Source organism: Trichechus manatus, unplaced genomic scaffold, assembly GCF_000243295.1.
Source record: "Trichechus manatus latirostris isolate Lorelei unplaced genomic scaffold, TriManLat1.0 scaffold00069, whole genome shotgun sequence".
NCBI lineage: Eukaryota > Metazoa > Chordata > Mammalia > Sirenia > Trichechidae > Trichechus > Trichechus manatus.
In genome coordinates, this window is record NW_004444005.1 from 8,326,099 (window position 1) to 8,338,793 (window position 12,695).

The 12,695-nt window shown below is 46.1% G+C and overlaps 1 protein-coding gene across 1 annotated transcript in view; it reads left to right on the forward strand.

Moving 5' to 3' along the window:
* Positions 1-5,452, forward strand: part of PPARA (peroxisome proliferator activated receptor alpha) — a 90,461-nt gene extending 85,009 nt beyond the window's left edge. Inside the window, exon 7 of the mRNA XM_004380013.2 lies at positions 4,541-5,452. Coding sequence (XP_004380070.1) covers positions 4,541-4,788 — 248 coding nt within the window. The 3' untranslated portion in view covers positions 4,789-5,452. The remainder of the gene's footprint in view (positions 1-4,540) is intronic.
* The last annotated feature ends 7,243 nt before the right edge of the window (positions 5,453-12,695 follow it).

A 12,695-nucleotide genomic window follows, 5' to 3' on the forward strand; every position in this document is an offset into this window, starting at 1 on the left:
AATGTGTTATCAGTTTGGCTAGGCCATGATTCCTGGTACTGTGTGATTTTCCTGTATGTTGTAAACCTGCCTCTATGGTGTGAATGAGGGATGATGGGTGGCAGTTGTGTTAGTAAGGCAGGACCTGATCTACAAGACTGGATTGTGTCCTGAGGCAATCTCTTGAGATATAAAAGACAGAAGCGCACAGAGAGACAGGCGGACCTCAAACCATCAAAAAAGCAGTGCCCGGAGCAGAGCGTGTCCTTTGGACCAGGGTCCCTGCTCCGAGAAGCTCCTAGTCCAGGGGACACTGATGAGAAGGCAAACAGAGAGAAAGACTTCCCCTGGAGCTGACACCCTGAATTTGGACTTTTAGCCTGCTTTGACTGTGAGGAAATAAACTCTTCATTAAAACCATCCACTTGTGGTACTTCTCTTATAGCAGCACTAGATGACTAAGACAGGAGCCCTGTCGCTGGGTGTGTAAATATTTATTATAGTTATGTCCTCCTGGTGTATTGCCCTTTAATCATTATGTAGTGTCCTTCCTTATCCTTTGTGGTGGATTTTACTTTAAAGTCTATTTTGTCAGAGATCAGTATTGCCACTCCTGCTCTTTTCTGAGTGTTGTTTGCTTGATGTAATTTTTTCCATCCTTTGAGTTTTAGTTTGTTTGTGTCTTTAAGGTTTGTCTCCTGTAGGCAGCATATAGACGGATCATGTTTTTTTATCCAATCTGCTATTGTCTCTTTTTTGCTGCATTTAGTCTGTTTACATTCAGCGTAATTATTGGTAGGTATGAGTTTAGTGCTGTCATTTTGATGTCTTTTTTTGTGTGTGCTGTTCACAGTTTCCTTGTTCCATTTAATTTTCTGTGCTGAGTCGTTTTTCTTTTATTTTCATCTTTTTCATTGTTGATTTTGTGTCTGCTCAGTCTTTATATTTTTCTAGTTTTTTTATTTTGACTTGTAGGATTGTTAATTTCCTTTGTGGTTACCTTAATATTTACCCCTATTTTTCTAAATTTATACCAGTCTTTTATTTCTTTATATCACCTTGACTTCCTCTCTATATGAAAAATCTATGTCTACATGTTTTAAGTCCCTCTTTTTTGTTCTCATGTTGTCATCTTTTCCATATTGACATCTGTTTCCCTATTTTCAGTGTTTTAGCTTTGATTTACTTTTGTGACTTCCCTGTCTGGGTTGATATCTGGTTGCTCTGTCCTGTGTTCTAGTCCTGGATTGTCATCTGATGTTACTGATTCTTCTAACCGGATGACTCCCTTTAGTATTTCTTGTAATTTTGGTTTGCTTTTTGCAAATTCCCTAAACTTCTGTTTATCTAGAAATGCCCTAATTTCACCATCATATTTGAGAGACAGCTTTGCTGGATATATAATTCTTGGCTGGCAGTTTTTTTCCTTCAAGGCTTTATATATGTCATCCCATTGCCTTCTTGCCTGCATGGTTTCTGTTGAGTAGTCCGAGCTTATTGTTAATGACTCTCCTTTGTAGATGACTTTTCGTTTATCCCTAGCCACTCTTAAAATTCTCTCTTTATCTTTGGTTTTTGGCAAGTTTAATTATCATATGTCTTGGTGACTTTCTTTTGGGATCTACCTTATGTAGGGTTCGATGAGTATCTTGGATAGATATTTTGTCATCTTTCACAATATCAGGGAAGTTTTCTGCCAACAAATCTTCAACAATTCTGTCTGTATTTTCTGTTATCTTCCCCTGTTCTGGTACTCCAGTCACTCATAGGTTATTCCTCTTGATAGAGTTCCACGTAATTCTTAGGGTTTCTTCACTTTTTTAAATCCTTTTATCTGATTTTTCCTCAAATAAGTTGGTGTCAAGTGTTTTATATTCAGTCTCACTAATTCTGACTTCCGTTGTCTCAATTCTGCTCCTATGACTTTCTATTGAGTTGTCTAATTCTGAAATTTTATTGTTAGTCTTCTGGATTTCTGATTGCTGTCTCTGTACAGATTCTTGCATCCTGTTCAATTTGTCCTTATGCTCTTCTCTAATCTTTTTAATTTCCTCTATTGCATGTTCTGCGTTTTGCTTAATTTCCTTCCTAATTTCTTGAAGAGTTCTGTATATTAATCTTTTGTATTCTGCCTCCAGTAATTCCAAGAAATTTTCCTCCTCTGGAAAATTTCTAGATTCTTTATTTTGGGAACTTGCTGAAGCCATCATGGATTGCCTCTTTATGTAATTTGATATTGACTGTTGTCTCCGTGCCATCAATAAGTTATTATATTTATTTATTTTATGTTTGCTTACTGTGTCCTAGCTTCTTGTTTTGTTTTGATATGCCCAAATAGGCTGCTCGTATGAGCTAGTTTGATTATTGGCAGCTTTGAGGCTCTAATGTCCTGTCACCAGGTGGTTAGATGTTAGTAGGTATGTGAGCTCAGGAGTCTGCCCACTCCTCCTGTATGGATTCAGTTCAGGTGCCCAGGTAGATAGCCACCAAGTGTGTGGTGTAGGCTGTCACTTACAGTCCTAGACAGGCATGGGTGATTGGCACAGGCATCTGGCTGCAGCAGGGGGACACACTCTGAGCAAGGCAGGGAGCTGACGGCTGTCCCCAAGTGTCCAGGAGGAAGGCATGTCCCTGTTCCCTACAGCATGTAGGTGGGTGGATTTTGCAGTTAGACTATGAGCACCTAATGCTGTTGGCTGTAAGGACTGGGGGGCACTTCTTATTCATGGACCCCTATCGAAGGTGGCTGGATGGTGTGAGTGGAGCCACCAGTCCTCAGGCCCCTAATGTGGGTAGGTGAAGACCCTGCTTAATGGGCAGAGCAGTGTCAAATGTCAAGAACCTGCCACTTCACAGCTGAAACAGTTGAAGTTAGAGTTCCAGTATATACCGTTGTATTGCAGTAATAACGGCCTGTGCTGTTGAAATGGACCCACACAAGTCTATGCAGGGGGAAAGGCACTCAAAGTCCGTGGATCCCTTATGCCTGTGCATAGGCAAAGGAGCTGTGCCTACCCTGGGTTCCTGGCTTAGGGGAGCCAGCAGTTTATTTTTTCCCGTTTGTTAATTTGTTCACTCTCCAAGGCAGGGACAATGGCTCCGGGAGTGTGACAGATGCTACTTCTGGCCCAGGGGACTCAACAGTTGCTGAAGCCAGTCTGGGACCCAGTGCAGAGCAGGGAGCAGGGACATAAATTGGAGAGAAGTTTTTCCCTAAGGGGGGTGTTTTTGTTCCACGCTATAGGCCGTACGCAATTACTTATCTTTCGCCGGATCGGGGGCTGCTTCTCACTGGTTCTGGGTAGCCGTATAATGTCTCTGGTGCTGGGTCTCTCCCGGTGTGGAAAATGCACCTCCCGTGTACGGCTGCTTGTTTGCCTCTCCGCTCACACCTGAGCTGATTAGGCCTGAAGGGCTCAGGCTCTCGCCGGGTCACGTCTAGCAACTCCTCGCTGTTTCCGAACCATCTCTTCCTCCCCCTGGCACTCCGTCTGGTTCCTCAACTCTGCCATTGATGTTCTGGGCTCCCAGATTGCCATATATAATCGACTCACTTGTTTTTTGGGTCTTTGTTGTAAGAGAGTCCACCGGAAGTGTCTGACTACTCCATAGTCTTGGCCCCGCCTCCCCCTTTAAGATCTTGCTTAGAAATCTCCTCAGCCGAATATCCAAGTTCATCACTTAGAAGTAGTACCTTCCACCAAACATTTGAACGTAATTCAGACAAGTTCTTTGCCACTGCATAAAAAGCATCTCCCTTCTTCCACTGTCCGATCACACGTTCATCATTTTCTTTTAAAGCCTCACCAGAGGCACATTTAACATCTATGTTTCTAGCAACATTCTGTTGCTGGCACCATATGTATTCTCTAAGATGATAGAGACTTTCTCTATAGCTCTCCTCACTTCCTTCTGAGCCCTCACCAGAATTGCCTTTGACATCCATGATTCTACCAACAGTCTCTTCAGGGAAATCTAGGCTTTTACTAATAGATACCTGAAAACTCTTCCAGCCTCTACCGATTACCCAATTCCAAAACCGCTTCCATATTTTAGGTATCCGTTAGGGTAGCACCCCACTCACGATACCAAATTCTGTCTTAATTATCTATTGCTGCTATAATGGAAATACCACAAGTGGGTGGCTTTAACAAACAGAAGTTTCTTTTCTCATAATTTAGGAAGCTAGAAATCCTAATTCAGGGTGCCAGCTCTAGGGGAAGGCTTTCTCTGTTGGCTCTGGAGGAAGGTCCTTGTCTGTTTTGAGCTTCTGCTCCTGGGCGATCTTCATGTGGCTTTGCATCTCTCTTCCTCTATCTCTGCTTCTTAGCTTGCTTGTTTAATCTCTTTTATATCTCAAAAGAGATTGACTCAAGACATATCCCACACTAGTCCTGTCTCATTAATATAACAAAGACAAACCATTCCCAAATGGGATTATAACCACAGGCATAGATGTTAAGATTCACAACACATATTTCGGGGGGACACAATTCAATCTGGTAGACGCGTAGTAACACGGTAATTCTCACACACCTCTCCTTTTTTCTGTTGAGAACAGATCGCCCCGGCCTTTTAAACATAGAGCACATTGAGAAAATGCAGGAGGGTATTGTGCACGTGCTCAAACTCCACTTGCAAAGCAACCACCCAGATGACAGCTTCCTATTCCCAAAACTGCTCCAAAAGATGGCAGACCTGCGGCAGCTCGTCACGGAGCACGCGCAGCTCATGCAGATCATCAAAAAGACGGAATCCGACGCGGCGCTGCACCCGCTGCTGCAAGAAATCTACAAGGACATGTACTGAGTGCTTGTGAATACATAAGGAAAACAAACTCTTCAAGGATATTTAATGTGACAGCACTACAAATGGGAAATCGGAGCCACACGACTTTGCACAAAGGCCCGCCACTTTCTCCTTAGGGCGTATACCCTAGCTAATTGGAATACTGTCTCACATTTCTTTCTTGTTTGAACCGGTCCCCCTAAGAGCGTGCAAAGCATTCAGATGCTGGTGATCACTGGCTAACAGTCAGGACTCGGAAAATTAAGAAGAATGGCGGTCAGCAGTCTGATTTCCAGGCACCTGACGTTCATCAATGCAGGCTTCTTTCTCCCCGTTAGTAATTGACTGTTTAATTCTTGGGTAACCTCGAAATATGTGGTCTGCCTTCCCTCTTGACTGTTGGGCTCCTTTGTAATTTTGGATACTAATCAGCACTTTTTAACTACTTTTATAATCTTATCAATCTAGATATGTCCAAAGGCTAGGTATTTAAAAAGCAGCAAAAATATTTATTTGGAAGACTTGTAATTCTGTTTCCTGACTTGCTGTTTTTTAATCATAGGATTTAGAATTTTAAAGATTTGATAAGCTATCAAAACGCAGCGGCGGTTGTGTTTTCCGTTCACTGTGTTCCTGGTGGAGGAGCCCTGGTGGTGCAGTGGTTAAGCGCTCAGCTGCTAACTGAAAGGTCAGCAGTTCGAACCCACCAGCCGCTCCGAGGGAGAAAAGATGTGGCAGTCTGCTTCCTTAAAGATTACAGCCTTGGACACCCCACAGGGCAGTTCTACTCTGTCCTGTGGAGTCACTATGAGTCACAATTGACTCCCTAACAATGGGTTTGGTTTTTTTTCTTTTTTTTTTTTTTGGTTTGTGTTCATGGTGGTACTGATATGTGGAAAAGCCTCTTTCCAGATTTGTGTAGAAAATCCCAGAACACTATTTCAAGACCCGCCGCCGCCCCCGGACTTGACAGACACCTCTTTGAAGCTAGCACCTGTGATAAGCGGGAACAGGAAAAACTCTGAATGTATGTTCGCCTCCCATCCTTTCCGCTCCGTCTCCTACCAAATCCAAACCAGTCGGCTCGGCTCTTTGTGGGCACCATAGTATTTTGGGGGTAAATCGACAAATTATTTGTAAATGTGTCAAGGCAGCTTCTTTTGTCTTTTCCTGTATTGCTTTTTTAAGTATGAAACTGTATTTTTTTTTTTTAACTCTCGGTGGTAGCAGATACTTCCTGGGGTGGAAGAGATGAGGCAACTCTGACTTCCCAGTGAGGGCGCGGGAGGGTGAACCGGCCTGGAGTACCAGAGGGCCAAGGACCGTGTCCTTCAGATGGTAGTTTTAATCAATCTCCAATTTCACAGCAGCCTGATTCTTTTTACAAAGATTTAGACAGAACTTCCTTTCAGACTCTACGTAAGGCAGTTTTCCCGTCTGTGATATGTGTTTGAGCCTTAAAGATCAACTTCTAAACCTCGGTCCAGCTGAAAGCGCAGCATCCTGGTGGTGATGTGTCTAGGAAAGATGGCCCTCGAAACACCAGTCTGTCCACATCTGCCCACCGCCACTGACAGTCGCACCTTCCAGGAATTCTCAACAGCAATACCTCAAGGCCAGACCCCGACTGAGCTGCCACTCTGCCTTCTTGGGCCACTGGGCACCTCGCTGACTTACACCCTTACGGCCTGGGTGTGCTCCTTGGTGCCCCTGCCCCTCCATCTTTAGAACATGTGGCTCATTTAAGATCATTATTATTTGCCATTGAGGAAGGATTGGGATTGATACTGATCAGCATTCTGAAAATGTGACAGGAGAAAAGACAGTATAACTGTGAGACTTCAACTAGAAAAAAGTGAGCATTTACCGTTAGGACAGCCTTTTAAAACTGGCACATTTCGTGGGTTTGTTTTTTTTTTAAAAAGATCCAGTCAAAAGTTCTGCTGGCCAGCAGGAAACAGTTTGCGCTACAGGTACTAGGAACTGGGAGCAAACAGAATTAATTCCGTACACGAAACCAATCAAGAGGTCACCCTCCTCCAGAAGAGAGCTAGCCGGTGAGAACCATGATATCCAGTAGGTCGTTTCCTGAAATGAGGACGCGGACTGCTGTGGAGACTCGGGGCGGTGGTGTGTCCAAGGTCGCTGGGTCGGAGCCTGGATTCAAACACCAAGTCCGCCTTCCCTCCACTGTCCATGGCGGTTTCTCACTCTGATGTGCCCTGGACAGACACCATCCAGACAGACATGGCCGGGACCGTGAACCTCGACAGCCAGCCTTCCAGATAAATAATTTGTCCTTTGAATTAAATAAAACTTAAATGTTCATAAAACCTACTTAAAATAGCTCCTGACTCTGGGCTTCCAGCAGTAGCCGTTGAGCTGACCAGAGGTGCAGGCTCTGCATTCGTCCACACGATGGTCAGCAGTGTTGCTGAGCCTCATGCCACCAGTGATGTCCCCGAGGAAGCCAGCAAGGAGACCCGAGTGACCTCACCTGGCACCATCCACCTGTAGCAATAGGAAGTAAAATCACATGTTCCCATTTATTTTAAATAACATAGTCACTGTCAACTCGCCGAATTATAGAATGTTTTGAGCCACCCAAACAAAGATTTCTTAATCTTCAGTAGTTACATGTAGGCTGATAATTCACTAGTTCAAAATAGGAACTATTACAAGAGTGCCTTCATTGCTCACTGGGTTTCAGCAGACTTCAGCATCGAGTGCCATGGAAATATGTCTGGCTTAGGATGTTTCAAACTACGTAGGTGAGACCCCCTTCTCCGGTGAGGAGGCTGGCTGTGACCTCTCTCTCTTTTCATGACTCTGGCCCGTTCTTGAACAAGGCTGTCTGCGTACACACTCCTGCCTCATGTCCCCTCTCAAGCCGCCATGACACCAGGCACATTGGACACTCAACCTGCGGGAGGCGCAAAGGAGGGTTGGAGACCCTTGTCTTGACACGGTGACCACGCCTGTCTTTCGAGTGTCTTTTTGCAACACTTGTTTTGAACTCAGAGGAGCCCTGGTAGCACAGCGGTTAAGTGCTTGGCTGCTAACCGAAGGGTTGGTGGTTTTAACCCACCAGTCGCTCTGCAGGAGAAAGATGTGGAGTCTGCTTCTGTGAAGGTTACCGTCTCGGAAACCCAGTAGGGCAGTCCTTCTCTGTAGGGTCACTATGAGTCGGAACCGACTCCAGGGCAACCGGTGCAGGTTTTGAACTCACCCAGAGAGTCCAGTACTTCCGGCTGCAGCTGGCCTGGCCTGCAGGCCTCCCCCTTCTCTGGCCTAAATGGCTGTTCAACCTGTGTGGGCCTTGAAAACGCACACCCCACCAGGAGAGACATGCCAGGCCTCTAACCAGCTCCCGCCATGGCTCTGCACAGCTTTCAGAGCAGGCTTTTGTCTCCTCTGGTCCTCAGCCCCGTGGAGAGATCAGAACGGACTCGTGCCCCATTTATAGTGGAAACATCCAGCCTCAGAGTTAAAGGCCATCTTGGTGCGGGGCTTCGGACTCCATGGGTCGTGCTGTCTCCCGTTCTTAGCGATCATTTACGCCTTGGGGTGAGCATGACGCCTGGCTCCTGCTGGGGAGGAGGGTGGATGATGGACAATGGAGAGGCTGCGCCAGTGAGGGCTGGCCTGCCCTCTGCAGGCTTCCTTTCTTTTTACGTCCAGACCAGCGGCATAGATTCAGGTTGAGACCAGGAGATTCTACACTGTCCATAGAGATTCAGGGGAGGCCAGGAGACTATACTGTCCATAGAGATTCAGGGGAGGCCAGGAGACTATACTGTCCATGGAAATCACAGCTCAAGATTGCTGTCACCAATGGAGACCTTGCTGATGTTAAAGTGTCCACAGAAGACTTCCTCATGCACCCAGTTCTCACCACCTTGGCTCTGCAAAGCATTGGGAAGCTCCACAGCCTGACTTTATGTGCTTATTCTTTTCATTTTAAAAGTGGCCTGGCATTTTTTGGACACGCTGATCAGCATGGCTGCACTGTAATTAATGATTCTTACTGTCTTAGTCATCTAGTGCTGCTATAACAGAAATACCGCAAGTGGATGGTTTTAATGAAGAGAAATTTATTTCCTTATAGTAAAGTAGGCTAAAAGTCCAAATTCAGGGTGTCAGCTCCAGGGGAAGGCTTTCTCTCTCTCGGCCTTCTCGTCAGTGTTCCCCCGGACTAGGAGCTTCTTGGCACAGGGACCCCGGTCCAATCTCAAGAGATTGCCTCAGGACACAATCCAGTCTTGTAGATCAGGTCCTGCCTTACTAACACAACTGCCACCCATCCTCCCTCATTAACATCATAGAGGCAGGTTTACAGCATACAGGAAAATCGCACAGTACCAGGAATCATGGCCTAGCCAAATTGATAACACACATTTTTGGGGGGGACATAATTCAAACCACGACACTTACCAACCAGATCTCTGTTTTTAGTGACGGTGACTCGATCATCCTGACAAAGGTGGTAGTGAGGGCGAGTCGCCGAGCCCACCTCAGATGCCACAGGCGGAAGTGAGAGAGCGGAAGGGGTCTGGGAAGCGCTCAGCTGTCCTGTAGCTCTGAGGAGCAAAGGGATTGTGCTGACAGCGCCTCATTAACCCGCGAATTCTTTTATGCCGTTGACTAATCAAGTGGCTTTCCTCTCCCTGATCCCATGGACTTCACCAAGGCCGTGTACTTCACTGACAGACGTTCTGTCCAGAAATCTCTAAGCTTCGATCTAGGTTTTAGGTCGAGGTATGGTCTTTTCCTGGGGTGGGTATGTTTCTGGCTGCCAGTTTAGCAGAATTCAGGAAAATGGCCATCATCCCCCACTTGGATCTGACACAGAATATATGAAATCCGTTGCATTTCTTTGGAAACCACAATACAAGCTAAATGTGAACTTGGACGTGTGTAAGAGAATAAGTCCTCACGGATTAGTTCAGATAATGACATAATTATTTCCATTATCTATTTTTGTGGAATGCAGCAGGTTCTGAACTCCAGTGGAGTGGGCTGCAGGCTTATCAGAAACAAGCCATTCGTGTGGCCGTGCTTATTCAGAGAACGGAGACCAGCTCCAGGCACCTCTGGAAGCCACCTCAGGTCTGGAGTAGGACTGTCAGCTAACTGTCTGCTTCTCAGAATTGCAGTTTGAGACATGAGAAATATAAATTATCTACTCCCCACTCCCCCAAGAACCTTTTTATGTGAGGGAAGAGAAGCTATGTGATCTGGTTCCGCTGAAATATATACAACCATGTCCTTTGCCAAACAACAGACCACGCCCATATTCAAGGCCAGGTCTTGGTTGAAACATCTGGTAACATCAAGTACCTCAGTGGCCCCCATGGCTGTTAAAATTTATTATTTGCAAAAAATAAGAAACATCGGTTTTCACATCGTAGACAGCAAATTAAGGCCTAGGTCAGCTTGCTTATTTTAAAAATGTGTGCTAGTTTGGTTCCAATGTGAAGAACATCCATGTTTTTCTTCACAGGCGGGAGTATACCAGCCTCATCCTCTCTTGCCTGTCTTTGTCCTCCAGCCAGCATCTAAAATTTGTTGGTACAGCGGATCAATACGGCATCATGCAAGCCAGTCTTCTCAAACAAGCCCCCACACCATGAGCCTGCCTCCTCATGAGAGCACAGAATCAGGGTGCAGGGGCCACCCCATTTCCTAGACCCTCCAGGGCACCTTTGGGGGGCCTCAGACCTCAACTCTGCTCCCTCAAGACAGAGAGGGTCAGGCTCAGGCCCTCCAAACTATTGAGCGACTGATCTTTCCAAGGGCAAACCACCCATTCACTTTTTGAAAAGGTCTTTTTTAGATAATCTGTTCCTTTTTCAGACCTTAAAAAAAAAGTACCTCAAAAAAGATGAATACCACTTATTACCCTTTCTGGTAAGACTGCAGTATTCGTGTTGCATATCACGTTTTTTCTACACTGTACATTTAAAAGAACTGTTAATAGCTATATCTCAAATGCTGTGATTTGTTTTTAAACAACATCCTAATATATTTTACTAATTTGCAATCGTGCGTCTTTTGAAATCAGTGTTAATTGATGATGGTATATTCTTAAAAGCCTGGTTCTTGGACCTATTGGGAACACAAAGGAAGCTGAAATCTAACTACACACACGTACACACACACATCAAAACTTTTAATTTCTCCTGAGCCACACAGAATTCGTGCTTGCTGTGTAAATCCATCCCCTTTGCCACACTTCATAAAGCACCAGTGATTCTTAATGTGTTCATTCCCACCAGCAAGGCATTCTCAGACGCCAGGTGCAAGAGAGGACGTGGATTTTGTACAAGTGTTTCGCTTAAGACCATCAACTATTCCTACTTCATCAGGAGCTGTCTGCTCCTCAGGTGATCACTGCCTGTGGGTTATTACCAGAGAACTCTGGCAATCGAACAGGCTGTTGGAAATCACTGCACCAGTGTTTTCTCTGCTGGCATCTCACAGCCCGCCTGAAGCACAAGACAGAAACCACAGGCATCCGTGTTTTTTTTTGTAATATCGTGGTGAAGCTGCTTCTTGGTGTGCATTTGTACTGCCCTGACTCCACACTGCCATCATGCTAAAACCCCACAGCCAGGGGGGCCTGCCGGGACCCACAGAGGAAGGGGGCACATTCCCGAAGCAAGGACTAGACTCGCTTTCTTGACCTGCATTCATCATCGCCATTGTTGGGTGCCTTGTACTCTCATTAAAGCACTTGGCTTTTACCGCTAAACAGGGGCCGTTCCAAAGGAGACGCTGTTGCCCATGCCTCGGCGTCCTCTCTGCAGACTCTGGGTATGGGTAGGTGTCCAGGACCTCAGGAAACACATGCGCGTAGAAGGGCGATCCAATAGTTCTAGTCACGTTAACTGACCGGGTGGTTCCAGGCTACTAGAATATATCACTTTAATTCTTTTTAAATCTCGGGTCTTACTCCTTTTCCTGTGAAGAGATTGAACTGATCGTGTGTATTGATCTGTAGCCTGAATGTATGGGACTTCCGTGTCCGGAATGTCCTCTTTGAAGACTGACGAATGAGAAAGGTTAATTTCAGGGCACAGTTTTGCCTTAATGGTTTTACAAAATAAACTATTTTTTAAAATTATTTGGTGAGCTTTGAGTGATGCTGTATGAATGAATTCGTTTGGAAAAAACGAATCCCCTGCTGTCCACTCCGCCCAGAACATCCCACCTCAGCCGCCCTCACCTGCACATGGATTACCTTTTTGTCCTTAAGTGTGGGAACGGACCTGGGATAATGTGGCCCCAAGTGACCTACTGGTCCAAAGAAATCAGAAACGGGAAACTGGAAAGCATAGGCATTTTAAAACAAAATCCAGCCCACCGCTCACTCAGTGTAAGTTCTTCCTTCTTTCGCCAACCCCGTTTCCGACACTTCCCAGGCCCTGTAAGTCGGCCATCCATTGTGACAAAAGATGACGCAGTCCCTGCTCCTCATCTAGCTGGGTCTGCTAGGTAAACCCACAGGGAATTATGATGCCAATTGGAACCCCGTAGGTGATGGGGGGGGCGGGCCGCCGGGTGGGGTGCCACAGGAAAACAGGCCGTGGGGTTAGGGACTACAGGGAGGTCCATAGGGACAGGACCCCAGAACATCCCAGTAGGCCGTGGGGCTGGACTTCACAGGCACCAAGGGCCGAGTCAACATGGAGAGCGCGTGGGCAGCAACACAGAGGTTCTGAGGTGAGGGTGAGCAGAGGGAGCCCCAGGCAGATCTGACTTGGGAGTAGGGGCAAGGGAACGGAGTTGGGATTGGAGCTGGAGCCAAAGCCTGGGACGGGAGAAAAAGCTAGAAGCCGGCAGTCCGCTTCCCACAAGACCTGTCCACTGCCAGACCCAGCACGCGGTGGAGAACCGTGGGTCTTGCGATGTTTCCAAAAACGGAC